A 27,978-nucleotide genomic window follows, 5' to 3' on the forward strand; every position below is an offset into this window, starting at 1 on the left:
GAAGAAGAAGAAGAAAAACCAAAGCTTAGGGACTGTCACAGATGTTCTGTCTGCTGTGTGATGGTCATGGAAGATGCTGGTCACTCTACCACTCCATGCCATTCATATGATGCCACACAGGATAAACTGATTTTAGCAAGATAATTTAGCAATTACTTCCTGTTTGGAAAACAATTTTACCACATACACTAAGCACCACTAGAATATTTACACCCTTTGCCCCACTCATTACTGTTGGCACCCAGGTTTTTGTGGTGTATTTAGATTGCCTGAAAAGTAAGTACAGTTTGCGTAATAATGCTCTGGTTTATGACAAGTAAACAGCGGTTCTATAAGATTATGATAGATATAAAACTTTCCTGTTGCAGAGTGAGCACATAGCTGGAGAACAGATAACAGAAAAATAAACTGCGGGGGGGGGGTGAAGAATGTCCAAGAAAATTCACAGTGAAGATTTAGCAAAAGTAGGGGCCGGGGACATAGCACAGTAGAATAAGGGCTTGCCTGGCAAGCGCAAGGGCCCGAGTTCAATCCCCGGTTCTGAAAAAAAAAAAAGATTTAGCAAAAATGGTTGCAGACTTCAACATGCTCTTTAAAAGCATTTGAAGGGCCAGCCAAGTACTCAGTGGTTCCATCCAGGCCTGCAATGCTGGCCCCACCCCTGGGGTGTGCTGAGAGGGCTATTGAGACTAGGCGTGGTGGCGCGCACCTGTAATCCCAGCTCTTGGGAGGCTGTAAACAGACCACTACGAGTCTGATCTAGTAGTGAGACCCTGAATACCCTGTAGACCCTTCCCTAAAATACAAAAAAATAAGTAAGTAAATAAATAAATAAAATCATTTGAAAACATAAGCTCCTGACACCAAAGGTCCTCATTAATGGAGGAGTGTTTATGGTGCTTTATCTGCCTGCAAGTAAAATCTATGGCAGAAAAGAGGAGGGGAGAGGTAAACAACTAAAGGTGATTTCTGAAGAGTGACCTGCTCCATGAAAGCCTCAGGCAGTCCTTCTAGAGAGACCCAGAAGAAAGCCACAACTGTGGTCACACAGATGCCAGGTCTGCACGTATCTGTTTCTCCTCTGCAATGCCTGTCTGCCATGCCACCTTGCCTTGGAGCCAGCTGATTAAGGACTGAAACCTCTGCAAACTGTGAGCTAAATAAACCTTTTCTCCCTTGAAGACTTCGAGTGGGCTGGAATGTAGAAGACCGAGAAACTGATGCTCCTGAACTTCTGTAGGCTAATGTGTGTGCTTGCAATGCATTTTTGGTACAGGGTCTCACTATGCAGGTCAGACTCATACAGATCCTTCTGTTTCAGCCTCCTCAGTGCTAGGATTACAGATGTTAGCCACCATGTCCAATTCTGGGTGGCCGGCTCTGCGCTTCTGGGGTCTCTGCTCTTGCTAGGCAGATACTTAGACTGCTGAGCTATCTCCCTAGTCCTTGCATGTGATTTTTAACCCCAAAATGTTTGAAAAATAAAATCAAACTTTAATAGGAAAATAACCTTATATAATTAGAGTGTAAAAACTACTTTTGGGGCGGGCCAAATAGCTCAGCAGATTAAAGCACCTGCAAGCAGGCATAGGGGCAGGGGTTTGATCCCCAGACCTGCCGTGCTGGCCCTGCCCCCGGGGTGTGCTGAGATGGCAATTGAGACTGGGCATGGTGCATGCCTGTAATCCAGCACTTGAGAGGCTGTAAACAGGAGGGTCACTATGAGTCTGACCTACTCAGGGAGACCCTGTATACCCTGTACACCCTGTCCTAAAATACAAAACATAAATAAATAAATCCTTTAAAAAACACTACTTTTGTGTAGCTGTATGTGTTTGTGTTTGAAGCTATTATTACAGTGTCAGAATGTTTAAATTACCAAAAGTTTATAAGGTACAAATGTTACAGTAAACTGGGGTTATTACTAAAGGAAAATACTTGCTATCAGTTCCGTGCTGGCTAAGTGCAGTGTGTGTAAAGTCCGCAGTAATGCATGGGAACACTCTGAGCTGCGCGCTCACTCCCAGCCCCTCAGTGGCTCACTGGGGAACTCCAGTCGGGCCAGCACCACTCACGGTACACACACACATCACGGCACCATCTCACACTATATTTTAACGGTACCTTTCATATGTTTGGATGTACAAATGTTGTTATGGCTTAAGTGTCAGTGTCACACTAAAGCCTCATGCAGTCATAGGTGGGGCTTTTTCGGAGGTGTTGGGTCTATAGTGTGTGACTGGTTCATGGTAGAAGGCTAAGATTAAGGGTGAGTGGTTACTGGACTGGGGAGATGGCTCAGTGGAATAAGCGCTTCCCTGGCAAGTGCAAGGGCCTGAGTTCAATTTTCAGTTCTTCAAAAAAGAAAAAAAAAAAGAGTGAGTGATTACTAAACCAGTCCACTGATTGGTTTGGCACCACCCTAATCATGGTAGCCTGGATACGATATAAGGGACAAAAAGAGTCTTGTTTTATTCCTTGCTTGCTTTGCTGTCTTCTGCCAACATGAACTGTTTCTCCTCTGCGATGTCTGTTCGTCATGCCACCCTGCCTTGGAGCCAGCTGATTGTGGACTGAAACCTCTACAAACTGTGAGCTGAATAAACCTTTCCTCCCTTAACTTGTGGGTGTTGGGCATTTTGTCTCAGCAACAAGAAAACACTGTTGTATTACATTTGCCCCCAGCCCCGGTACAGTAGTGCACCGTGCAGTTGTGTGGTCTTGGAGTCTCAGGCTGCACCTCACAGCCTAGGTGTGAAGCCACCTCACTGTGTGCGAGTGCGTAGTCCCATGTCATATACGAGGAATCTTTCTAAGACCGAGTCTCAAAACATGCCTATTGCTCAGCCACGCAAGACTCTATGTGTATATATACATGAAATATACACGTGAAAAATGAGGTAATGACATTAGACTTCCGTCTGTCTGCCTGCCTGCCTACCTGCCTGTCTGTCTGTCTGTTTAACCCAGGCTGGTCTGGAGGCTTCTACCCTCCTACCTCAGCTTCCCTAAATGCTAGGATCACCACCATACCTGGCTTCCAACTCGTCTCTTGAATTACTAGTGTGTCTCCTTTAGTCCTGTGGTCAGAATGTTATTGATGCAGCCCCTTTTTGCCATGGTAGCCATGGTGTGGTGTTTGTTTCCTCTGCAGGTTTCTTATTTTGGGGGGGTTAATTTCTTTTTACCTGTAACAACTATATGGCTTTCTTAGCTTAAGTGGTAGTCCCTGAAAATGCCTCTCAAAGACTTGTAGGACACAAACACTATTTTATTATTTATTTTATTTTTGAGATGTATTTCACTATGCAGTACAAGCTGGCCTTGAGCTCACTTTGTAGCCCCGGCTGGCCTGAACTCACAGCAATCCTCCTGTCTCAGCTTCCGGAGTTCTGTGATTACGGGCGTGTGCCACCACGCCCAGCTCACAAACACATTTTGAAATATGTTTAATATGTCATATTTTGTTCCATGCGACCCAGAGGGGCCAGGCAGGCATGCCTCTGGCATATCTGAAGGACAATCGTAGGTGAGTGTGCGGCGCAAAGAAAGAAAGAAAGAAATGCCTCTGGCATATCTGAAGGACAATCGTAGGTGAGTGTGCGGCGCCCCCGCGTGGCACCCGGCTCAATGACAGCCTGAGGTGTCTTGCCTGGGTCCCTGGCCAGGCAGCCCACTTTTCACACATCTTCTTCCTGGACTGTTAGTGACGTCTGTCTTCTGCCGACCCATCCTGCAGAGGCCGCCTCCTCCCCTCCTCCTCCCCTTCCCCCTTCCTTCTCCTTCTGCCTCTCCTTGTTTCCCGGGGCGCGCCCGCGGCACTCTGGGTGTCAGGCCCCTCGCACACGTACACCACCTCCAAGCTTCACGAACTTATCAGACACAGAAGTGCCACGTTATTTTATTGCGGTGCACGGAATGCAATGCTCAGGAGGCCCTACGATCCGCGGGCCAAGGGCCACAGCGGTACCCGCCCCGGGGGCGAGGGGGACGCCAGGTCCTCCCTCCCGTCCCTTCAGCCGGAGGAGCGCAGGATCCCGTTCCACTCCCGGACGGCGTCTACGTCTCCGCGTAGCAGTAGGTCCCGTAGGCCGCCTTCTGGGGCCTGGGGAAGCCGAAGCTGCGCACCCCGGGGTCCGGGAGGCCCCCGCAGCGCGGCCGCGGCGTGGTGATTGGGAAGCGCACGCTGCCGTCCGCCAGCCAGCCGCCGTCGCATTGGTCCAGCCCCGAGAACTTCCAGGCGGCGTAGAGGTGGCCGACCTTGGCCACCATGGCCCCGCGCCGTTGGCATGCGGCGTGCGCCTCGAGCAGCGTCAGCCGCCCGGGCACGAAGAACACCTGGCCTGGGGACGCAGCGGGACACGAGTTGTGGGTGGCCAAGAGCGGGGTGGGGACGGAAGGGGACAGGAGGGACAGGGCTAGGGAGTCGAGCGGGGGCAGTAGTGGTGCAGGCCGGGCAGGGCCACCTCGGGCACTCCTGGGTCTCCGCCCCGCGTGCTCACCCGCCAGCACCGAGGTGAAGCAGAAGGCATCGTAGCGGTCGCGCATGCGGTCGCGGGGCCCGTAGCTGCGGATGCCGGGCCGGCCGGGGCCGCCGCACTGGGCTCGCGCGGTGAGCACCGGGTAGCGCACGGAGCCCTCCAGCAGCCAGCCGGCGTTGCACCAGTCTAGCCCCTCGGTCCACGCTGCAGCCGGGAGGGGGCGCCACAGAGCAGTCAGACCCGGCCGCGCACCGCCCGCGGCCCGCGACCTCCAGGCGCTCACCTTGATACAGCTGGCCGTAGGTGGCCAGGCGCCCATCCTGCTCCTCGCATGCCCGCTTGGCCTCGAAGTAGTTGAACTGGTAGCGGCCCCGGCTGGGCTGGTATGGAAACACCACACCTGGGGGCGGGAGAACTTGGGGAGGGTCTGCGACGCGCGCAGCTCCCGGCCGGAGGGAGGCCGAGGCAGGCGGCGCGGAAGACTCACCCTCCAGGCGCAGGCTCAGCGCCACGCTCTCGTCCTCCACCCCGTTGATGAGCTCGCAGCGGTACCGGCCCTCGTCCTCCAGACGCACGTCTGCCAGCACCAGGGAGGCGTCCAGCCGATGCCCCCTCCGCAGTCTGGCACGTCCGCCCAGCGGCCCGTAGCCCCGGGCTTGCAGCCCATTGGTGACGAGGATCGGTGTTTCCCGGAGCTCCCCTGGCTCTACTTTGCTCCAGCGCACCTTGTAGCTGGGAGGCGAGGCGCCCAGGATGCAGGGCAGTATGGCCGTGGCCCCACGTCGAGAGTGAATGACCTCGTGGATGGGGGGCAGGAGGTAGTGGGGGCCAGGGTAGGGTGCTGAGCAGAGGGGGCCACAGTGACAGGGACTCCCCGGCCCTCATTGCCCGTGCCCACCCAGATCCCGCCCCCAGAGGCGGCCCGGCCCATTCCCTTTGCTCCCTCGCTTCTGGGTACCCGCCACACCTACCCTTAGCACCGCCTGCCTGGAGCCTCTGCCCCAGGGTGCTCCGCGTACTAGGCTAGCATGGGCCTTACCTGGGTCCCCCAGCGCTCTGTGGGAGATGGCGAGCACCCAGGGGAGAAGGAAGCTGCAGAATCTGGGCAGGGTGAGCTGACCTGGCATGATAAGGTCTGCCAGCAGGACCAGCAGAGCGCAGTAGGCAGCGTGCCTAGGATGAAGGGGAAGGGGCAGGAAGAGCAGGCAGTGTGAGGTGACTCTGTTGGTAATTCCTGGAGGGAACCAGCAGCCGGAAACCAAGCCTCGACAACAAGAAAGTAATGGTGGGGGAGGCAGCAACAACCCCACCCCACAGCTGACCTGAGGCCCATGCCTCCTCCAGGCTAGCACCCGCAGCCCTGCAGGTCCTGATTTAGCAGCTTGTCATTCTATGGGCTCTCAGTTGAGGCGCTACTTCCCAAACTTGCCTTCCGTTGAGTTTGCCAACTCTACGCTCTATCCTACACTCTTTACTCTCTCCCAAAGCCCCTTCTCCAGAGTGAATGTGATCTTGTCACTCTCCACTTGGAACAGTGGCTCCCCAAGGCCCTGCTGGTCAAGTTCAATCCCCTCACAAGACTCCCAGAGATCCAGGTTCTTCTGCTCCTCCAGCATCGCCCCCTCAGTACTCTTCACCCTGTCCTAGGACCCAGACAAGATGGACTTCCAGAAGAGTCCCGGACAGCCCAGAGTAAGGCTCACTTCCGAGCGCAGGTGTGGGCTTGGGTCTCGCTTTCTCTAAGAAACCTTTCTCCACACTGCAGCTGGTCACAGTGTGGTGGTGGGCTGTGGTCTACTGGATTGCACCAGGGACTTAACTTTCTTTTGAAGCCATGTGTGTACATGTGGGTGCATGCGTGTGTGTATATGTGGCTTGGGACTGAGCCAGGTCCTTCACACTGAGCTACATATCAAGCCTTTTTAAAATTTTTAAATTTTTTTTTTTTTTACTTTGAGCAGGTCTTGCTAAATTGCCCAGGCTGAGGTGGACCCTTCTGGGATTCCAGGCAGTCATGGCCACCACACCCACAAAAAGTACTTTTATTAACATCTAAACTTATAGTGTGGTTTGAAAGTAATGTATATGACATGTGGAATATGAGGTTTTTCAAAAATGTAAAGTATAAAATTATAAAGTTATTTTAAAAATTAAGGGCCCGGGAGATAGCTCAGTGGAATAAGCGCTTCCCTGGCAAGCGCAAGGGCCTGAGTTCAATCCCCGGTTCCAGAAAAAAAAATAAATAAATAAAATAAAAATTCTTTCAAATGCAACTGTCTGTTTCGTCAGTATATGGTTTTTCTTCTTTATCATCTCTATTCTTTCTAATGCACTGAGAATTGAACCCAGGGGGACTGTACCAATTCTATTTTGTTTTTATTTATTTTACTTATTTATTTGATATAGCATCTCACTGAACATCTTGGACTTGTGATCCTCCTGTCAGCCTCCCCAGTGCTGGGATTACAGGGGTGCACCACCACATCCAGTTTTGCAGCACCAGGGATAGGACTCAGGTTCTTGTGCTGCAAGGCAGGTGCTTAGACTGCTCAGCTATCTCCTCAGCCCTTTATTTTTTATTTTAAGGCAGGGACTTACTAAGTTGCCCAGGCTGGTCTCAAACTTGTGATCTTCCTGCCTCAGCCTCCCAAGTAACCAAGATTACTGGTGTGCACTACTAGGCCCAGTGATGGAATCTATTCATAGCACTTCAATTTTTATTTTTTAATTGGACTGAGAACCCCTTGACCCAGTTTTATTCATTTTCCAAACTTGGCTCATTCACATTCTAATTGCATGACTTTGAACAAATTACTTAACCTCTCTCTTCCTCAGTATCCTTATCACCATTGCTGGATAATAATAGCATGCTTCCCTCCTTGAGTAATTTCAAAAGTTAGATGGATTCATAACATCTATGTCAAATGCTTAAAATAGTGCCTGATATGTATGGTACGGTGTATTTGTTAGCTATATCTCCAGTCCTAGCCTCATGTCTGGCACAGAGGAAAAGCTGATTTAATGAAACTCTTTAAGGACTTCCAGGGAGAAGAGAGAGAAGAGACAAGGAGAGAGAGAAGGGAGACTCTGGAGAGTGGTCAGAACCCAGGCATGGTGGTGTGCATCTGTAATCCCAGTGCTCTGGGAGGCTGAGGCAGGAGGATGGCAAGTTCAAGCCAGGTGAAGGCTCTGGGTTCACTCTCAGCACCCTTGGGTGTGGGGGACAACTGGAAATCTAAACAGCTGAGAGCCAGCTTCCTGCAGACATGAGCTAATACTGTTTTATATCAGGAGAAACAGAGATTAGGAATAGTAAGAACTTCCCAGTGGTTAAGAGAGAAAGCACTGGGGCCAGGGAGATGGCTCAGTGGAATAAGCGCTTTCCTGGCAAGCGTAAGGGCCTGAGTTCAATCCCAGGTTCTGCAAATAAATAAATAAATAAAATAAAAGAGAGAAAGCACTTGAGATAGGAAATGAGTGAGAGAAGCACTTCTCCTTTACAGAAAACTTGGTAAATAAGAGTGACTGCAGGGACTGAAATGGACGCAGAACAACCTATAAAGATAGCCAGACAGCCAGGCATGGTGGTGCATATCTATAATACCAGTACTCAGGAGTCTGAGGCAGGAGAATTGCTGTGAGTTTGAGGCCAGCCCGGGCTACAAAATGAGTCCAAGGCCAGCCTGAACTGCATAGTGAGACTCTGTCTCAAAAACAAAAACAAAAACAGTGCACATATTGAGAAAACTTTAGTGCCGTTGCGTGGTTGGTAAGGTTTGAATCCATATCTGATAGTTTAAGCTTTTCCCTTGCCCCACCCGCCTTTGGGCTAGGGATTGAACAAGAGCCCTCCCACTGAGAGGCCCAGAGTAGGCTTGAACTTGCAGCCCTCCTGAACTTCCCAGAGTACCAGGATTACACGTCTGCACCAGCATGACATCTAGGCTTATGCTTTTAACCACTGATCTGTATTTCTGTATTTCAAAGCAGGCGCCACATCCTCCTCGTACCCCTTGCAGAAAGTGGCACCATAGCCAGCAGCTTGTGGCCTACCTGTTAGAAGCCAGTCTCTGCCCAGAGGCAAAGGAAGTTATTCAACCAGCCTTCTGTCCTGCGCAAGGGAAGGGAAGCTTCCAGGAGAAAGTTGTCCAGGTTCCTGGGATGTCAAGCCACTTGAAAGCCCGGGTCTTGAACACCTATGTGGCCAACGTGGTGGCTCCTTTTACTCCTTTGAGGGAAGTCTTCTCTCCTGCGCTCAAAGAAGAAGCCAACATGCCAAGAGCTACCCGACCCGCCAGTCCACTGAGCCAGGCTAAGGGACGGTGTCCAGCCCTGTGGCTGTGGAGCCCCTCACCTGGGACCAGGGAAGATGCTAAGCCTGGGATGAGCATGAGGACCCACAGCAAAAGAAGGAGTGAAAGAGGCAATGTAAAGGCACAGAAAGCAGGTGCCTTGCTGCTGCCAAATGCCGGGGGGCCAGAAAAGTAGGGACCGATGTTGATGGCAGAACTCTGACCATGACTCCAAGGCCCACAGCCGCCCTGACACTGCCACATGGGCCTCACATACACAGCTTCTGACCTCCCTCCCTGGTGGGTCCTCACCTCTGCCCCTGGGTGCCTTGGTGCGCATTGCCTTTGGCAAGAGGCTGTCAAGGTAGAAACTGATTTCCAGCTGCTTCTCGGAACCTGATCCCTTCTCTCCAGCCTGTCTTCCCATCTGTCTGTCCTTTCCTTCTCTGTCCCCACCCCATCGGAAGCACAATTTCCCTTTGTCTCTGTCTTTTTCCCTATTGTTGAATAACAGGGCCCCTTTCTTCATCCTGTGGGTAATGGCAATGAAATGTCAACAGCTGGGGATGTGGGATGCAGGACGGGCTGGCACATACCACCGGAAAAGGCCTTCACAGGGCAGCTCGGGCAGGAATGGGCATCCAGGGAGAAGGGAAGGGGTGAGGGCAGAACTGGGGGATGGTTGAAATGCACCCCCAGGGCTCTTCACTGTAAGAATCTAAGGAGATTTTTCCTAAGGCTGGGGAACACTGTTGTGGCTAGGGTTGCAGCAGGCGAGATGGCAGTTAGTGAGAGGGACTTCTCCGTCCCTATGGAGGGACCTAGGACTTTCTAGGGATAGAGGCTCTCTAAATGAAGGTTGGTTTATTCATCCCCTACTGTCCCACCTCTACCTTCAGTATAGTTGCATAATTTTAGTTTAACATTCTCAGGAGAAAGAGGAAGGGGAATCCTTAATCTCCTTAATTCTGTTGAGAAATTCACCTTCTCTAAAGTCTCTCCTGGGGCTGGGGAGATGGCTCAATAGAATAAGCGCTTGCCTGGCAAGCACAAGGACATGAGTTCAATCCCTGGTTCCACCAGAAATAAATAAATAAAGTAAGTCTCTCCTATTAGGAGCTCTAAATACCTAAAATGCACTATGGAATTCAAGTGCATTTTAAAAACCTTTCCATTGAGGTATAATTTATACACCAAAAAGTACACAGGCTGGACAGGTAGGCATGACTATAATCCTAGCTACTTGGGAGGCTGAGGCAGGAGGATTGCCAATTTAAGGTCAGTTTGGGCAATCTAGTAAGAACTTGCCCAAAAAAAGAGTGGTGAAGCACCCCTGGGTTAAATTCCTACTACTGGAAAATTTAAAGAATGGGTGTACAGAGTTTAAGTGTACAGCTTCATGAATTTCCTCTCTCTCTCTCTCTCTCTCTCTCTCTCTCTCTCTCTCTCTCTCTCTCTCTCTCTCTCTGTCTCAGACAGGGTCTTCATATATAGTCCAGGTTGGCCTTGAACTCACTATACAGCCAGGGTGACCTCAAATTCATGGCAGTCCTCCTGCCTCAGCCTTTCTACTGCTAGAATTATAAGCGTGAACTACTGTGCCCAGTTGCTTCTCCTCCTTCTTCTCCTTCTCCTGCTCCTTCTCTTCTTCCTCCTCCTCCTTTTTTCAAAACAGAATCTTACAGTGTAATTTAGGCTGGCCTTGAACTCACTATGTAGCTCAGGCTGGCCTCCAACTTACTGTTCTCCTCCTGCCTCAGCCCTCTGGGTGCTGGGATTATAAGTGTATGACACCACACCCAACTGACCTTAATGAATTCTACTCCCTAGGTACACAACATGTATACATACAACTCCCCAGATCAACTGTCAAGAAATAAACATTCCTAATGATCCAGAGTAAAGCCAACTCTTTTTTGTTACCAATGCAGGAGTCCCTACTGCTACCTGTTCCTATAAGTAGCCATTTAGAAATAAAGGGTTTTTGCTTTGGTTTAGGTTTTTTTGCAGGGGTACTATGTAATGAACCCAAGGCCCCTCACTCACTGGTTTACAGCCCCAGCTATCTCTCTCTCTCTCTCTCTCTCTCTCTCTCTCTCTCTCTCTCTCTCTCTCTCTCTCGTTTTCCTTTCTCATTCTTTGAGACTGCCTCAGCCTCCCAGAGTGCTAGGATTATAGACTTGTACCACCACACATAACCATTTTTATTTATTTATTTATTTATTATTTTGCAGAACCAGGGATTGAATAAGTGCCAGGCAAGCACTTATTCTACTGAGCTATCTCCCCAGCCCCTTATTTTTAAAAATGTATTTGGTTGTTACAGGGTCTCACTATGCAGCTTGGACTTGTGGTGATCCTCCTGCTTTCAGCCTCCCCAGCACTGGGATTACAACTGTGCACCACTACCTGGACACTGCTGGCACAGCATGTAGTGCTGGGGATCAAACCGCAGTCCCTATGCTTGCCTAAGCAGGTACTTTAGTCTGTTGAGCTATCTCGCCAGTTAGTTTGAAATAGCTTCTTAGCCTCCTTTTTCTCTGTCTCCAGATCAGTGGCTTTGAGTCTGTAGAAGCTACACTTTAGGATGAAGTCTGAGGTGAATGAATGATCTCAGTCACCAAATGAAGAAGAAGAGGTGGAAAAGAAGCAATTTTCCCCAAACCATAGGCAGTAGGGCTGCTGTACCTTCAAGTGCAAACCTTTCTGCCTTTTCACTAATCCCTCCTCTGCCCAGGAATTATACCTAATAATGGGTGTGGGGGTTGCCCGCCAGTGCTCTTCAGTTTGATTGGCTGTCTTCTGTCCCTGCACCCTATCCCTAGCCCTTCCCTCCTTCCAGGACTGCTGCTCATGAGAGAAGACAAATAGCCCCTGTCTCTGCTGTGGGACACTCTGATCCCATGCATCTGATTGGCTCCCTCCCAACTCAAACAAACAGAGAGAGAGAAAGGGAGGGGAAGGCGAGGAAAGAGTATAAAGGGCTCCACAGCCACACAGCCCAGCCCTGCTCCCTCTCCCCCAAGGTCCTTCTAACTGTGATGTGGAAGTCTGGTGTGTAAATTCCTAAGGCCTCCCAGTATGGAAGGCTGAGACAGGAGGATTACAAGTTTGAGCTCTGCCTGCATAATTTAGTCAGCACCCTATCTTGGGTGGGTGGGTGGTGAGTTTGACAGCAGGGAGGCCCAGAACTATTTGACAGAAGTGAAATGACTCCTTTGAGGTCATTGGGAAAGGGACAGGAGGGAAGAAATGTGTAATGAACAGGCAGGCTCCATTAGCTCCAGGCTGGTGCAGGCTTGGGTCTCCCAAAGTCCCTGCGAAACAAGAGAGGGCATTTATGCACTGACCTCACACCTTCCCAGCACAGGGAATGACCCTGACCAGGGTGAAATGGGATAAACAAGCGAGGAGCAGAGACCCTCTTTCTCTGACACCTGACTCAGCCTCCCCTCCAAGCAGACCCAGCAGGGGTGCCCTCTCCTAGGGGCAGGAGGCAGGGGCAATGGATGCTGGTGCTATTGGCAGCTAGGCCAGGCCTGGATGACTGGGGGGTTGGAGGTGGCAGATTAGGGGTTGCAGGGAGGAGCTGCATGTGACACTTGGGGCTTCTGGCTTTTTCTGTCACACTTGAATTTGCAGCTGTTGCCACTGCAGAACATGGCAAAGATGTTGGGATAAATCTGTTCAAAGTGAGTGGGTGTTTTAAGTGGATTAATGGCATTGTGTCTTTTATTGTAATAATGGGGTTTAAAGTAAATATTCATCATATATATATAACTTGCCTTTTTTTTTTTCTTTTTTGTGGAACCGGGGATTGAACTCAGGCCCTTCGCTTGCCAGGGAAGCCTATACTCCACTGAGCTATCTCCCTGGGCCCCTATCATATATATATATATATATATATAATTTTTTTTTTCTCCAGAACCGGGGATTGAACTCAGGCCCTTGCCAGGGAAGTGCTTATTCCACTGAGCCATCTCCCTGGCCCTCATCATATATTTTGATCACTTAATATATGTTCAAAAAAATTTTTTTTGAGACAGGGTCATGAGACCAAGGTCAGACTGGGCTGCCAACCTAGGGAGCTCAATGTCCACAAAGCTGTACAGCAAGACCCTGTCTCAAAAAAAGGAAAGAAACTCCGAAACTGTTTTTGCTCAACTAGCATACATGGACACTGAAGTCCTGAGTCTTCACTCTCTGGGTCTCACAGCTTGCTGTTTCATCTCCTTGCTTGTTTGCTTCTGGCCAGGCCAGGCTAGAAGATTTCAGTTTGCACACATTCGATCTCTTAATTGGTTGAGGTTTTTTGTTTTTTGTTTTTTCTGTAGTTAGTTCAGGGTCTGTGGGGTCTACAGGGTCTCATTATGTAGCTCGGACTCGTAGTGATTCTCCTGTTTTCAGCCTCACAAGTGCTAGGATTACAGGCATGCCCAGTCTCAATCACTGTCTCAGTGTACCCCGCGGACAATTGGTCAAGTTTTAACCCAGAAGCAATAGGATCTCCAGCTATAGTCACTTCTGGAGAAGCTGGTGACATTGGCTTTCTTGATGGGAACTCTGCTTCCCCATCACTGGAGGAGCTCAGGACCTCACTGTTGCTGAGGCCAGCTGTGGTACTTTCCAGGGAAGCTCTGGTCTTACGTTGAGTGTTGCTTCCTGGCTCCAGTTCAGATCCTTCAGCTTGCTAGAACAGATCCTTCATCCCACTGAAATAGACTTCCTAGCTTCTGCCACTGACCTTTGGACCTTTCCAGCACAGATCCATGAAACGGGCCTGCATGAGACTTTGTTGTGGGCTCTAAGCCTCCAGTTGGACTTGTAAGAGGCACTGTGAAGGGCTCTAGGTTTTTAGCTGGACTCGTGCGGGATATTAGGATCTAGGCTCTCAGCTGGATTCTTTGGTCTTTAGTGTATGAACAGATTTCCTGCACTTTTGTATTTGATTCTTTGGGTGATTATAAAAGAATGTTATATGGGCTGGGGAGATAGCTCAGTAGAATAAGCGCTTGCCTGGCAAGTGCAAGGTCCTGAGTTTAGTCCCTGGTACTGAAAAAACAAAAACAAACAAACAAAAGAATGTTATAAAATGTGTCCTGTATTGCATCGTTCCCCTTGCAAAAACCCCAAATACAACAGTGTCACGCTCACATACACAAAAATCTAGTAATCACAAAAAAGGACACTGCAGCCCCTGCTGCCATCTGTCACTTTAATTCTGGCACCCATTGCTGCTCAATGCTGCCCTTCCTGTCTTGGAGGAACCTGCTCCCTGTCCTGCGACCTCAGTGCTTTATTCTTGTCACTGCCTTTTTCCCCCAGTGGATCTGATGGGAGTACATTCCTTGACCTACTCTGGCAGAAGCCTGGCAACCCAGCAAGTGTGCATGGGCTACTCTCAAAAGATAATATCCTGCCCTTTGTCTGATGTAATGTGTAAGCATTTGGCTAAAGAACTGAGGTTAGAAGAATTTGCCACTTTTCTTGAAGTTGCAGTTGCTGAAGGACCATTTTTTTGGGAGTAAATGCTGACACTCCATCGATCTCATACTGGCTCAAATGCTGTGGCTGAGGTGTGAAGAAAAGAAACTCAATGGTGACAGCAGAGTTTTCATTTCCTTTGAAAATTACCCCAAAATGCATCCTTTTGAAAACAGCAACAACTCTGAAGACAAGGTTGACTGGAAGGATATTCTTTTTTTTTTTTTTTTTTGACTGTAAACTTTGGTTTATTTTTATTTGAGTTCTCATTTTACAGCAAGCATGAAAAAGAAAGTGGAGTCCATGAGGAGATGAACTGTCAATCTGTCTTTAATCTGGCATGATGAGACACCTGGTCAGTCAGGCCTGCTTTGATAGAGTTTGTTACAGACTACCTTATGTTTTCCTCCATCAAATTATCACCCAGTGGCTTCAATACCTGTTCCCATAGTGTTTCAGCAATCTGATCAATCATAGTTCCAATTTCTCTGAACTCCCCAGAGTTTTTTTTTTTAAAACATTTATTTATTTAGAGTGTGTGTGTGTGTGTGTGTGTGTGGCCAGCTCAGCCCACCAGGGGGCGGGGCTGGCTGGCATGTGGTGCTGAGGGATTGAACCGCGGTCCCTGTGATTTGCTAAGCTTGTTCTAAGTAGGTGCTTTAGACCACTGAGCCATCTCACCAGCCCTCCCCAGAGTTTTTAACATATGCCAAGTACAAAGGGATGTCAGTGCTAACCCCATGACAAGGTTACAAATACAGCTATAGAGTTTAGGCCAATGAAGCCAGTCAGTCCTGAGATTATATACATTGCAAACATCACCGCAAACAGTGTGGCAGGAGTACGAGCAGCATAAAAGATATTTTTGCCATCATTGTGCTTTATAAAATTTGCATAGGTTTCTTCAATTTCAGCCTCAAGCTGGTCCTGATACCGACGGCAGAACTCATCGCCACCCATTTTTTTCACAGAACAAAACTGTCTAATTGGCACTTCCTTGAGATCCAGGTGTTTTTGCTCCAGGTCTGAAGGTGCAGTGTAAGGCTTGTCCCCACCACATACCTGTTCCATACTTTTGCAATAGACATCTCATGCTCCTGCTACTGCAGCAAGATTATTAGCTGCAGCTGTTGCCTGAAGCATAGACTTTGGATGTGGAAGTTCTTCTTGATCAATTTTAATGTAAGCCTTAAAATATTCTACAAGATCTCTACAAGTGACTTTAGATCCACTTATCTCTTTTTCTACCAAATTTTCAGGGGCAAGCAGCAATGGAACTAAATTTCGAAGTTCCCGTTTAAATTCTTCATCAATATCTTTCAATCTCCCATCACAGCTAGGATTAGTTACAACTTTAAGACCAGGATATGGCAAAAGGAAGCAACCCAGATTTGAGAAACAATTATAAATATGCTTCCTTACATTCTGTAGCTCTTCATGTTGATTTTGTTTTACCTGTAATCTCTTTTCAAGAAACTGTTTTCCACCTTCCAAACCATATGAATGTTCATAAGGGTAACTCCAATCTCTAATCAAAAACATTAACGTCTGAAATGGTTTCTGATAGATTTCTTCCATGGCAAGTCTTCCATATTCTGTAAATAATTGTAAGTGTTGAAGATCATCTTCTTGAATATTTTGAGACAAATTATATACCTGAACAGAACTAGTCATAGTGCTCAGAGCAAAAGCTGTTGCACAGTCCTTGATAGTTGACTGGCTATCAAAGGCACCCTGGGTATCCATTAGCAGCACAGCCACTTTTGTCCCATTAGGTCTGTCAGTCACAAATACTTCATTCCAAACTTGTATGCCTGTTGTTTCTCTTTCACAGCCACCTCTCCATGTAAAGCCAGTCAATGGTTCATTGTTTCCACCAATCCAACTTTGAGAATCCTTGTTATACATATATCTAAGCATGAAGTCCAGTAGAAATGATTTTCCTTTATGAAAAGCTCCTGCCACTGACACCACAACTATGTTAAGAGCTCGTATCTGCTCCTGTAGCAAAATCTGCTCCAAAGCTTCTTCATCAAGCTTGAAGTTATGATCATCTCCATGAGCAAGAACAATCTGTACTGGACATGGTTTCTTCATAACCTCATTAGAATTTACTAGGTCATCATCTTCATAATCCTCATCTAGGGAGGTCGAGGACGAGATGTGGTTAACCTCGGCGCTGTAGTCGCTCCTCAGCCCCTGGTGCGGCTGCTCCCCTTGCTTGGAAGGATATTCTTGACGACCTCTACCGGCCAGCAAAGCCAGTTCCCACTCCTCAAAAGGGATTTACCTGAAAAGGAAAAGATATCACCACCAAACACAATGAAGTGATATGCAGGAGAAAGAATGCAGCAAGAATGGAAAGTTTTGCACATGGCTTTAATGTAGGAAATGGAATTGTAGTGCATTTAAAACTATCAAACCATAGGGCCAGCCAAATAGCTCAGTGAATTAAAGCACCTGCAAGCAGGTGCAGGGACTGGGGGTTTGATCCCTGGGCCTGCTGTGCCGGCCCCACCCCCGGGGTATGCTGAGACTCTGATTGAGATGGTGTGGTGGCACATGCCTGTCATTCCAGCACTTGGGAGGCTGTAAACAGGTGGAACAGTACGAGTCTGATCTAGTAGTGAGACCCTGAATACCCTGTAAATATTCTGCCTTTCCCTAGAATACAGAAAAAAATAATGAAACTATCAAACCATGTTTCCAGTAGGAACACTGGAGTACCTGCCTGCATTGAAAAAAAGGAGCACTCCAGTAAAAAATAGTTGGCCCTATATAAAATGCTCATACATAAAATGGTCAACTCTGGGACGCTGGAGACAATCACTGGCTGCATTAGCACAGGGAAGGAATCAGTTGCCTTTCATGCATATGGAGTGAGGTAAGAGAGCCAACGGTAACACCACTGCCATGTGCACAAATGCACAGTCCCTGTTGCCAGGATTGGTGGATTGGTACAAAATCAAAGTTAATGCTGCACTGCAAGCAGAGTAATTTCAGATGTGTTATGAGAAGTCTACATAGGAAGTTATTTTTTCTTAACTATTTAACTTATTTTCCTTTCTGGATAAGACATTCACATATGATCAGACACTGAGTTACACCTCTAAAAATGAAGAAGTAAAAATGAATGTTGGGAGTGAGGTATGGTGGCACGTATTGTTGTCCAGCACTCTGGGAAGCTGAGGCAGCAGGATCGCAAGTTGAGCCCAGACTGGACAACTTAGGGACTTAGCAAGACCCTGTCTCAAAATAATAAAGGGCTGGGGATATAACTCAGTGCAAGAGCCCTGGACTCAATTCCCAATACTGGGGGAAACACTGGGGCTCAGGGATGCACCTCACTGGTAAAATGCAAGTATGCAGAAGGCCCTGGGTTTGACCCCAACACTAAAAAGAAAAAAATAGAAGAGTTTAACACTGAAACATCATTTTTCAAGCTATGTGATCTGATAAAAAATACTAAATAATTTAAGTAAGCTTTAGGTAGTACATAAAGCACTACACTTAGGCTATGTGAGGTAGTAAAAATTGTATCTCAGCTGAGTGTAGTGCTTTATGTCTATAATCCCAGAACTCAAGAGGATGAGGTGGAAGGATTGCTGTGAATTGGAAGCCAGCGTGTGCCTTATAAGTGATTTCAAGGCCAGCCTGTACTACATCGTGAGACCTTGCCTCAAAAAAGAAAAAAAATTGTACCTCACCTATAGGATTTTTGTGGCAATAAATGAGATCGTATTTGGTAATATCTGGTTTATAATATTAGTAAACATTTATTTCTTCTTTCAAGAAGAAAAAAAAGCTGGGCATAGTGGCCCATGATTGTAATCCCAGCACTCTGGAGGCTGAGGCAAGATGATCACTGTGAGTTCAAGACCAGCGGTCATTTTCTGGGGTCTACAGTTTTGTGATGCTGTCCAATTCAAGGCAGGATTCTGCTCACCGGTAGACAAGGAAGGCAGTTAGGCCCCAGACCCACGCTGGATAATCCCAGCAAGCCTGCAGTAGAATTAGGGCAAGGTGCTGTTTCTGGGATTTTGACTTCCACAGAAATTCAGGTTGAACCTAGCCTCCTCTTCATGGTGGGGCACGAGTCATTTAGCTTATGACACTCTTGGTGTCTCTGCTGGCCTGACCCAGCTCCCTTTTTGTCCCCCCAAATTGTTATTTTCCAGTGTCTAAATTCCAGTTCTTAGAGAGGCTGATTTATTGCCACTTACTGCTCTGCCATCTTACTGGAAGTCCCCTCCATTTTATAAATATTTCTGTAATATATATTCTTGTACATTTTACTAACACTACTTCAGATCATTTCCTTATTACTCCCCATGTATTCTTTTTTTGATGTTCTGTTTTGCTTTTGAGACAGGGCCTCACTACATAGTGCACGCAGGCCTTGAACTCATTTATGTAGTTCAGGCTGCCCTTACACTCAATGATTCTCCTGCCTCAGCTTCCCCAGTACTGGGATTACAGGTGTGGGCCACCATGCCCAGGTATTTCTACATATTCTTTTCTCAAAACAACCTTTATTTCTTCCATTCTGAAGGTATGTGAGACCCCATTAAACTCCAAATTCCTTAAGACCTGTTCTTCTTTTGTAGTCCCACTCAGCCTAGGGAAAAGCCCAAAGTTCTAGTGCCCCTTGGAAAACTCCTAGGGGCTCTGCACTGGGTCAGACGCTTCTCCTCTTACTCCAAAGCACTGACCTTCATCACTGAAAAATGTATACACCTGGAGGCCTGCTCATACCGCCCCCCCAGAAGGCCTGACTGAAAGGACGAAGACCGACTTTAACATACCTTTAGCCCCTGGTCCATAGGGGATCCTCAGTACATGTTTGTTTGTTTTTTCCATAATTTTATTGATAAACAAATAGCAATGAGACAGTTTCAAATCAAATTGGTAGGACAGTTTCAATAATTAACTCATTGCATACATTCCTCCCAGTGTTAATTGCTGTACAAGATGGGGACATGAGGGGCTGGGGAGCTGGGTCAGTGGAATAAGTGCTTCCCTGGCAAGCTCAAGGACCCAAGTTCGATCCCTGGTTCCACCAAAAAAAAAAAAAAAAAGATGGGGACATGATATCCTATCTACAAACACCATACATGTTTGATTAATGTGTGAGCCTTAGTGGACCAGGAAGCTTAAGGTCCTAGGCCAGACTAGAAATTCCAAGTCTGTGTCAGTCAGTGCTTACTCGAAAAACAGATTTAATGCAAGATATACAAATATACAAGAATTTACAAGACTGGCTTACAATGGCTGCCCACACAGTTGGGTGTGGAAGAGTGTAAAAGAGTTGTCTGAGTGCTGAAGATCTGAAGAATCCAGCTGAAGGCCTAGAGCTCACTGCAGTGTCCCATTTGAGTCTGTATCAGGAGGTCAGGGTGCACAGTGGAAGGCTGAAGGGTCTGCACTAGACGCCAGAAGATGACGACCAAGGAGGTGCAGACTAGAGCTTCTCTGAAGAAACACATGTGAGCCTTTCTTCTTCATTACCCTTTTACCATTTAGGCAGCAACCCCATTGTCGCTGTCCCGCATGCCTGGTAAAAACCCAGCAAATCTTCCAGCAAATTTCAGCCTCATCCAGAACTATGCTGTTGAGTTGGGTGTTCCTTACTTTTTAATTTATTTTTGTATTTAGTACAGGGTCTACAGGGTCTCACTTCAGAGATCAGACTCATAATGATTCTCCTGTTTTCAGCCTCCCAAGTGCTGGGATTACAGGCATATGCCACCACGCCCTGCCTCAGTCATTGTGCTTTGCCTAAGCAGGTGCTTTAGTCCACTGAGCTCACTGGCTGGCCCGGGTGTTTCTTTTTTCTTTTCTTCTTTTTTTTTGTTTATTATTTTTTTCTTTTCCATAATTTTATTGAGAAACAAATAGCAATGAGACAGTTTCAAACCAAATTGGTAGGACAGTTTCAGTAATTCAATAATTAACACATTGCATACATTCTTCTTAATGGTTAATTGCTTACAAGATACAGACTTGATATCCTATTTACAAACACCATTCGAACAAATCCCTCTATTCATTAAGAGAATGTAACTATATATCTATCCTAACCACTTTGAATACACAGATACAAAATGGACATTCATCTGTATCCCCTTTTTTTGTTAAGTTCCATCATTTGAATATTATAGGTGTGTAAACTCAGCAAAATATTCTAAAAGAGTTCAGTAGTCCATAATAGTATTGGGTCTTCTGCTTCACTGGCAATGTCAGAAATTGTTGACCTGAGTCCCCTACAGCTCAACATAACACCGTGGCTTTACTTCTTATACTTCTTTTTTATACTTTTCTGCTGGATGGTTAAGACCAAGGTAAAGCAGGACCTATGCAACAAGAGTTGTAGCTTTTGGGTCTGATAAGGTCAGTGAAATCCCCTCAGGATTTATCGGGAGATCCTGTACCTCAGATTGTTTGTCAGTGTCAGCCATGTGGATGAGTCACGGCCATTGCTTGGCCAATGTGCTCTCTGTGAAAGCCTGAGAGAATGTTTTCTCTCCATGTGACTCTCCTTAGGCACACTCTATATCATGGATCACTTTCCTCTTTGGCTCCACCGGGCGTTTGTTTAAATTGATACAGTCGGTCAACTGTCAGAGTCAAAGATTTACACAGTTCCCTTTTGGGTTGCCTTGTTTATTTTTGGTCTTTTTTGATTTACAGTTTCATTTTTGGAACAGCCTGCAAAGTACTACACCGAAATTCTGGGCTGGCAGGAGCCCTTGGAATTCATTAGGAGTTTCCAAATTTCTTTATTACATATACACACATCAAGTAAACGATAGAAGAGACGGAGCAATGAAGGCATCTGTGGAACTTTCTCAGTGGTTCCGGAAGCACATAAAACTTAAGTTTATGAAAATAATCGAACCAGTCCAATAGTCTAATTTCACAACTTCGAGAAAAAGTACTCTTGATCATGAGAAATGGTTTGTTCAAGGTCACACGTGTGCAGAGTAGGAGAGGAATCAGATCCGACTTCACTCACCCCTGTTGGAGCCAGCCTTCAAGTACCTGAGGCATCCTTTGTGCCTTCAGCAAGCGTCTAAAATGCCTGTAATCAAGATCCAGTGTGAGTATATTTCACAGGTAAGAAACCTTACTTTGGGCGACGGAGTGAGCCAGGCTGGTCGACAGAGTAGAGTTTTCAGCATAGTAGACTCTAGGGGGCGTCAAGCCAACAGAAACACCGAAAGGTTTGGCGAGGGCACACTTTGGTTTTGGTTTTCCAGGGCAGTGGAAGCCCAGGAGCACCTCCTACGGGCGGTGACAGGGCAGCGCCTCTCGCTGTCTTCCTCGCAATGGCATCTTTCCCTGGCTGCTCCACAGACCTGCTCCAGGCAAGCCCAGCCCCTCTGCCGCACAGGGTTCAGGATTCTGCGCCTGCACACTGTCCTGTGTCTCCTGGGCTGCTCGAGACACAGTTACCCTTGTGTCCTCAGTGCCAAAAGGGCAGGTTCTGACACGAATGGTGGGTCAGAAAGTGTTGGATGAACCTACTGAACTATCCAGTCTCCCAAATAACTTCGTGAAGGCTGAGCGTTAATCCCCATAAATCACCGCAGAGGCGCCCCTCCTCTGCCTGCCCGCAAACCCTTGCGCGTGTGGACGTCAGATCAGCTATAGGATCCGAAGCTGCAGTCGGCTCAGGAGTTGAGGGGAGAAAGCCAAGAAAAAGCGTTTGAAACCTGAGGAAAGACACTAGCCAAGGCGCAGTTCCTATGGCAACCACTGAGGCCGACTAGCCTGAACCTGTCTCTTGGGAGGACTAGGTTTGAGTTCCTAGAGGAACTATGGTCTCTATGGTCTCCACAGGCTAGAAAGCCCGGCACGGCGCTTCCGGGAAGATGGCGGCATACATGTCAGGCGTGGCACATGCTTCCGCAGAGAGGTCACCGCTGTGACGGTAAGAGGCTCCTCTCCCCAGGGTTCAGGAACAAATGTGAGGGCAAGAGAGTAGTTTTACTCTAATGACACTATAGTAAAAGTGCTGGAATTTAGAACCTTAACAAGAGGCCGAGGGAAAGGGCAGCCGGCTTTCAGACCGCTGTAAGACAGCCACTCTGGACTTCTGAAAATTCTGATGCGCGAGGAGACAGTGCCACGAAAGTGTGCATGCAGCTTTCACAAAGACTGTATCGCACAGCAGAAGACTCAGTTACTTCTCTCTGCAGTTTTCCATGAAAACCCTTTTAAAGCGATTCTCTCCCGTCATTCTCAGTTCCCTGCGCCGCCTTAACTGTCAGGGGCTGAGGAATAACACTTTTCTCGGACTTCTGGGGCATGTCCCATTGAATTACTGTGACATGGGATAAGCTGTAAGCAAGGAGCACAAAGAGCTTTAAGAGACCTGAGAGTAGTGATTAGGAACACCAGCTCTGGATTGCCTGAATGCTGACCCGCAGTCCCCTACTTGCTGTTTGACTTGTGAATTAAGCTCAGTGCCTATTTTCTCACTTATAAATAATGGATAAGAACACCTCCAAATAGTGCTGGGGGCAGAACTGAGATAATCCATGTGCAACGATTACCAACAGCCTGCCATTGAGTAAATGTTCAATAAGTAGTGTATGGAGGCTGGGGAGACAGTTCAGTAGATTTTAAGCCCTTGCCTGGCAAACACAAGGGCCTGAGTTCAATTCCCAGTTCCACCAAAAAAATAAAAATAAAAAAATAAAAATAAAAAAATAGTAGTGTATGGGATTGGACCCAGTACCTTCCTATTCACACTAAATTACATCCCCTTTAAAAGATTTTTTTTTTTTTCCCTGAGTTCAAGGGATTGAACTCAGGCCCTTGTGCTTGCCAGGGAAGCGCTTATTCCACTGAGCCATCTCCCTGGTCCCTCCCAGCCCTTTAAAAAAAAGACCCTGTCTCAAAAATCCTTGTGCCTTAGGCTCCCAGAGTGCTGAGCTTACAGGCATGTGCTACATTCACTATTTAAGTAGGATTACTTCTATTATTGTTGAAATCTAAGGATGGATAAGTCAGAGATGACTTCTGAAAGGAGGCAGTTTTGAGGTTACCTTTAAGACTTCAGTATTTGAATATTGTGTTACAGTATCAAAAAGTAGGATTTTTTTTTTTTTTTTGGCTGGCTCAGGACACCTTAAGGGCAGGTCTGGTAAGGCATGATGAGGATCTGGGGATCGAACCACAGCATCCTGAGCCTGACTGCTTTGCTTAAGTAGGCACTTACTGAACTAATGGGCAGACGCCCTAGTATCAAGAAGATGAGCCATTTCTTCAGTCTGCTTTTCTGTTGGTGCTGTCAAGGGGTCAGCTTTTCAGGTTATCGTCCTTCACAGAAGGCAGGGGAACAGAGGTGAAAGGCATCTGACTTTGCCTCTTTTTTTACCTAAAGCAACTGCTCACTCTTCTGAAACCTAGCACATAATGTCTTGGAGGAGGGAATGTGATGGTGTGATTTTATTTAAGATAGAGCCTTACTTTGTAATCCAGGGTAGCCTCATACTCACAATGATCCTCCTGCCTCCACCTCCTGAGTGCTGGGATTACAGGTGTGTGCCACCAGGCCCAGCTCAGATTTTTTTTTTTTTTTTTTTAAATAGGATCCCTACGAGACCTTTTTTTTTTTTTTTTTTTTTTAATTTTAGGGAAGGTTCTACAGGGTGTTCTGGGTCTCACTACTATAGATCAGACTTGTAGTGATCTGCCTGTTTGCAGCCTCCCAAGAGCTGGGATTACAGGTATGCGCCACCACACCCAGTCTCAATTGCCCTCTCAGTGTGCCTCCTGGATCGAACCCGCAGCCCCTGTGCCTGCTTGAGGCACTTTAATCCACTGAGCTATTTGGCTGGCCTCCCAAATGAAACTTTTACCCTTCCTAGTTTTCTTTTTGGGAGGCCACATTAGTCCCATTAGTTCGCTTTGACAGTTGTCAGCAATTCCTGTGTTAAATATGACCCCAGATCTTAGCACAAGTTAAATGTGGTGAATCAAGTCAACATCGGTAGTTTTGAGTCTTTTGTGTGATAACCCATCTTAACAATTTAAGAGGCAAATTTAGTGTATAAATTGTATGATGCTGTTCTGGGTCCAAAGGAGAAATGTATGAATTACTGTAAAGACATCACTGTTTGATGATGTGATTAGGGACCACTTTGCAGTCAGGTAATTTGTTGTTTTTTGTTTTTTTTTTTTAACATTTATTATTTATTGTGTGTGTGTGTGTGTGTGTGTGTGTGTGTGTGTGTGTGGCCAGCTCAGCCCACTAGGGGGCAGGGCTGGCTGGCATGTGGTGCTGGGGGATCGAACCGCGGTCCCTATGCTTTCCCAAGCTTGTTCCAAGTAGGTGCTTTAGACCACTGAGCCATCTCCCAGCCCGCAGTCAGGTAATTTGGACTCATTTCAATTCTTTTACTAGCTGTGTATTCTCAGGCAGGACACCCAGGCCTTGTTCTCATTTGTAAAATAAAGATAGCCATCTCAAAGGACTAACATTAAATGAGTCGACAGTATGTATAATCTACCTGTTATGCAGTAGATGCTCAGTAAGACTACCTCTTCTAAACTGGACAGTGTCAAAGGGGACTTGCGGCAAGTGCGAAAGCAGCAATGTGCAAGAACTGGGTAGTACCCCTACCAAGAGCATGGGCACAAGACATAGGCTCTCTTAAATACCAGTATCTCATATTGCTTTGTTTGTACAGGGCAGTAGACTTTGGGAGATGTTATGAGATGGTAACAAATGTGAGCTGTACAGACTCTGCCTTTTTTTTTTTTTTTTTTTTTTTTTGGCGGAACTGGGGATTGAACTCAGGCCCTAGCGCTTAACAGGGAAGTGCTTATTCCACTGAGCCATCTCCCTGGCCCCTCTCTGCCTGGTTTGAATTCTACAGTTAGCTGTCTGACTGAGCCAGTCATCTTGCCTCTTTAAGCCTCAATTTCCTCATTTGTAAAGCACAGATGATATGTAATAGTTTCTCAAGCAGGCTGGAAAGGTTGAATGAGATTCATGGAAATCCTTGGCACAGTCTGGCATACAGGGAGCTTGCCTCAGTATGAACACTGGTTCTGTTTGACTCCAGCATGTTGGTGTTAGGCTCTCTGTAGCCAGATGGAGAGCTCCCCAGAGACCAGGACTCCATCTCTGCCAAGGGAATTCTTAGGGTTTAGGAATGAGAAGCCTGTCAGACCAGCCAGGATAGGAGTTGATGACTGGTTTGAGCACTTTCTCCTTTCCTCTGAAAAGGACAATGTTCTCTCCTTTCCTGGTGAGATCCTGAGAAGCAGCCTCTTTTCCACCATGAGTGTTACCCCAGAGGTCAAGAGTCGAGGGATGAAATTTGCTGAGGAGCAGCTGCTAAAGCATGGATGGACTCAAGGTGATCGGGTGGGACCTCCCACACCCCCAACTCCCTGCCCACCTGTGTCCTCGGGCACCTGTCAGTCTGAATTAGTCTCTGTAGACCTTTCAGAAGAGGGAAAACTAGTTTAAATAGAAAAGTGCTGAATTTTCTGACTCATTCTGAAAATGGGAGAAACTTGATGAAAAATGAAAATGTGGTTGCATGAGGGGAGACATTAAAAGATGTGGCCTCGGGGGGCTGGAGAGATGGCTCAGTGGAATAAGCATTTCCCTGGCAAGCGCAAGGCCCTGAGTTCAATCCCCGGTTCCGCAAAAAAAAAAAAAAAAAAAAAGATGTGGCCTCTCCCCCAGCTTAGAATAGGAAAGATGGTTCTGGCTCAGAGGGAGTAGGACTACATAGAGTAGAATTGAATAGTACCTAGAGGATTTGGCTGGGGATATAGCTTAGTGGCACAAGGGCCTGCCTGGCAAGGGCCTGAGTTCAATTCCCAGTACCAAAAAAGGATTTCTAGAAGGGACAGAGTATTCCCCAATGCTAGATATGTGAAGAACTGGCATGTGTGGAATGTTAAGGACTCAGTCTACAGAAGCTGGCACCCATTTTATTTTATAGGCAAAGGCCTGGGCCGGAAGGAGAATGGCATCACCCAGGCCCTCAAGGTGACATTGAAGCAGGACACTCATGGGGTAAGACTGGGCAGGCTGGTCGGCATGGGCAGGAAAGGATACCCTGGAGAGCATATGGGGCAGGTACTCAGCTCATACTTAACTCTCCTGGCAGGTGGGACATGATCCTTCCAAGGAGTTTACAAACCACTGGTGGAATGAACTCTTCAACAAGACTGCAGCTAACTTGGTGGTGGAAACTGGGCAGGTACAAGCTGAGAGGCAGCCATGTGAAACCTGACAGGCTGGGACACAGAGGGGGGAGACATGGTATGTCACTCACTGATACTCTCCTACAGGATGGAGTACAGATCAGGCGCCTCTCTAAGGAGACCACCCAGTGTAATCGTCCCAAGCCCAACTTGCTGTATCAGAAGTTTGTGAAGGTATTACAGACTGGGATAAGAGTCCCTCTGTCATCTCCCCCGGGAGGACTGTCCTAGAACAGTGAGATCCTATGCCCAATCTTCCCATTCTTAAGACTGGTGAGACACTCAGCAACAACTGAGATCTTTGAGCTCTATGGATCCCTGCTGTCTGCTGGCAGAAGTGGGGATAGAGTTGGGGAGAGGACAGAGTGCATTGGGTGGTGGTATGGGTATCTAGGTCAAAAGATGAGATCTGAGGAATTACCTAGTCCATCCTTATTGTACCTATGTAGCCAAAAGGGTAGAAACTAGCAGGCTGAAGAGCTCACAGTTGGTAATAGCAGACAGGACCAGAACCCAGGGGTTTTGCTTTTACCAAACTGGCAGAAGGAAAGTTAATGTTTAGTGATCATATGCTTCAGGGCTTTAAATGATACACAGCAAATCTTCCCCTCTCTCTGTATCTGTTACCATACACTGCACTATGCCACTATCACTCCTTTATCTTACTTTTGTCTTTGGGTTACAGGTGGGTGCCACCATACCTGGTGAGCACCCCTTTACTAGTTTACTCACCACTAGTCTCATGCTACTCCAATCCATTTAACCTTCACACATCCATAGTGCAAGTTGGAGGCCAGTCTGAGCAATGCAGGGAGTTCAAGGTTAGCCTGAACTATATAGTAAGCAAAACAAGACAAAACTCATCCAAAGTGGGTTATTAGGAGGAAACAGTGCCAGGAAATGCACCAGGGCCTCATACTTGCAAGACAAATGCTCTACACCAAGCTACTTCCCCACTGAACATTCTACAACACAATGGAATTTGTCATAGGCTACTGTCTGACCACAATGGCAGTCCAGACTTACCAGACTGGCTCACATGGTTCTTCATGCTTTGTCCCTGCCTTTTTTATTCTCTCTTGCCAGTTCTCTGTAGGACCACTACACTTCGGTCATACTGAATCTTTTTTTTTTTTTGAGAGAGAGAGTTTATCCTTAAAGTACTTTATTTTGCAACCTGCTTCTCTTGTAAAACTAAAGGTCCACTTTATTATGTAAGTTTTAATACAATGTAAAACCAGAACTGTATGTAAAATACTGTATCTAAATGTTTCTAAGGGGGCTGGTGAGATGGCTCAGTGGTCTAAAGCACCTACTTAGAACAAGCTAGCAAAACACAGGGACTGCGGTTCAATCCCCCAGCACCACATGCCAGCCAGCCCCGCCCCCTGGTGGGCTGAGCTGGCCCCACACACACACACACACACACACACACACACACACAAATAAATAAAATGTAAAAAATAAATAAATAAATAAATAAA

The 27,978-nt window shown here is 47.1% G+C and overlaps 4 protein-coding genes across 4 annotated transcripts in view; 1 reads left to right on the forward strand and 3 right to left on the reverse strand.

Moving 5' to 3' along the window:
• Nucleotides 1-4,059: 4,059 nt before the first annotated feature.
• Nucleotides 4,060-5,608, reverse strand: Hapln2 (hyaluronan and proteoglycan link protein 2). Its single transcript, XM_004629729.1, has 5 exons — nucleotides 5,521-5,608; nucleotides 4,969-5,322; nucleotides 4,765-4,881; nucleotides 4,503-4,685; nucleotides 4,060-4,343 (listed from the first exon to the last, which is right to left on the reverse strand). The coding sequence occupies exons 1-5, from the start codon at nucleotides 5,606-5,608 to the stop codon at nucleotides 4,060-4,062; spliced, it is 1,026 nt and encodes a 341-aa protein (XP_004629786.1).
• An 8,885-nt stretch (nucleotides 5,609-14,493) lies between these two features.
• LOC101569037 (atlastin-2-like) lies at nucleotides 14,494-16,518 on the reverse strand. Its single transcript, XM_023713723.1, is given in 3 exon segments — nucleotides 14,494-14,760; nucleotides 14,954-15,016; nucleotides 15,019-16,518. Coding segments are annotated over 3 exon segments (1,431 nt in total). The 5' UTR covers nucleotides 16,355-16,518; the 3' UTR covers nucleotides 14,494-14,728.
• A 7,448-nt stretch (nucleotides 16,519-23,966) lies between these two features.
• Gpatch4 (G-patch domain containing 4) overlaps nucleotides 23,967-27,978 on the forward strand; it is a 7,140-nt gene continuing 3,128 nt past the window's right edge. The window contains exons 1-5 of the mRNA XM_023713783.1: nucleotides 23,967-23,994; nucleotides 25,500-25,632; nucleotides 26,230-26,303; nucleotides 26,398-26,490; nucleotides 26,582-26,668. Coding sequence (XP_023569551.1) covers nucleotides 25,554-25,632; nucleotides 26,230-26,303; nucleotides 26,398-26,490; nucleotides 26,582-26,668 — 333 coding nt within the window. The 5' untranslated portion in view covers nucleotides 23,967-23,994; nucleotides 25,500-25,553. The remainder of the gene's footprint in view (nucleotides 23,995-25,499; nucleotides 25,633-26,229; nucleotides 26,304-26,397; nucleotides 26,491-26,581; nucleotides 26,669-27,978) is intronic.
• Naxe (NAD(P)HX epimerase) overlaps nucleotides 26,446-27,978 on the reverse strand; it is an 8,481-nt gene continuing 6,948 nt past the window's right edge. Inside the window, exon 7 of the mRNA XM_023713735.1 lies at nucleotides 26,446-26,527. The gene's annotated coding sequence lies outside the window, so the exon portion shown is untranslated. The remainder of the gene's footprint in view (nucleotides 26,528-27,978) is intronic.

This window comes from Octodon degus, unplaced genomic scaffold (genome assembly GCF_000260255.1).
Source record: "Octodon degus isolate 3935 unplaced genomic scaffold, OctDeg1.0 scaffold00032, whole genome shotgun sequence".
Taxonomy (NCBI): domain Eukaryota; kingdom Metazoa; phylum Chordata; class Mammalia; order Rodentia; family Octodontidae; genus Octodon; species Octodon degus.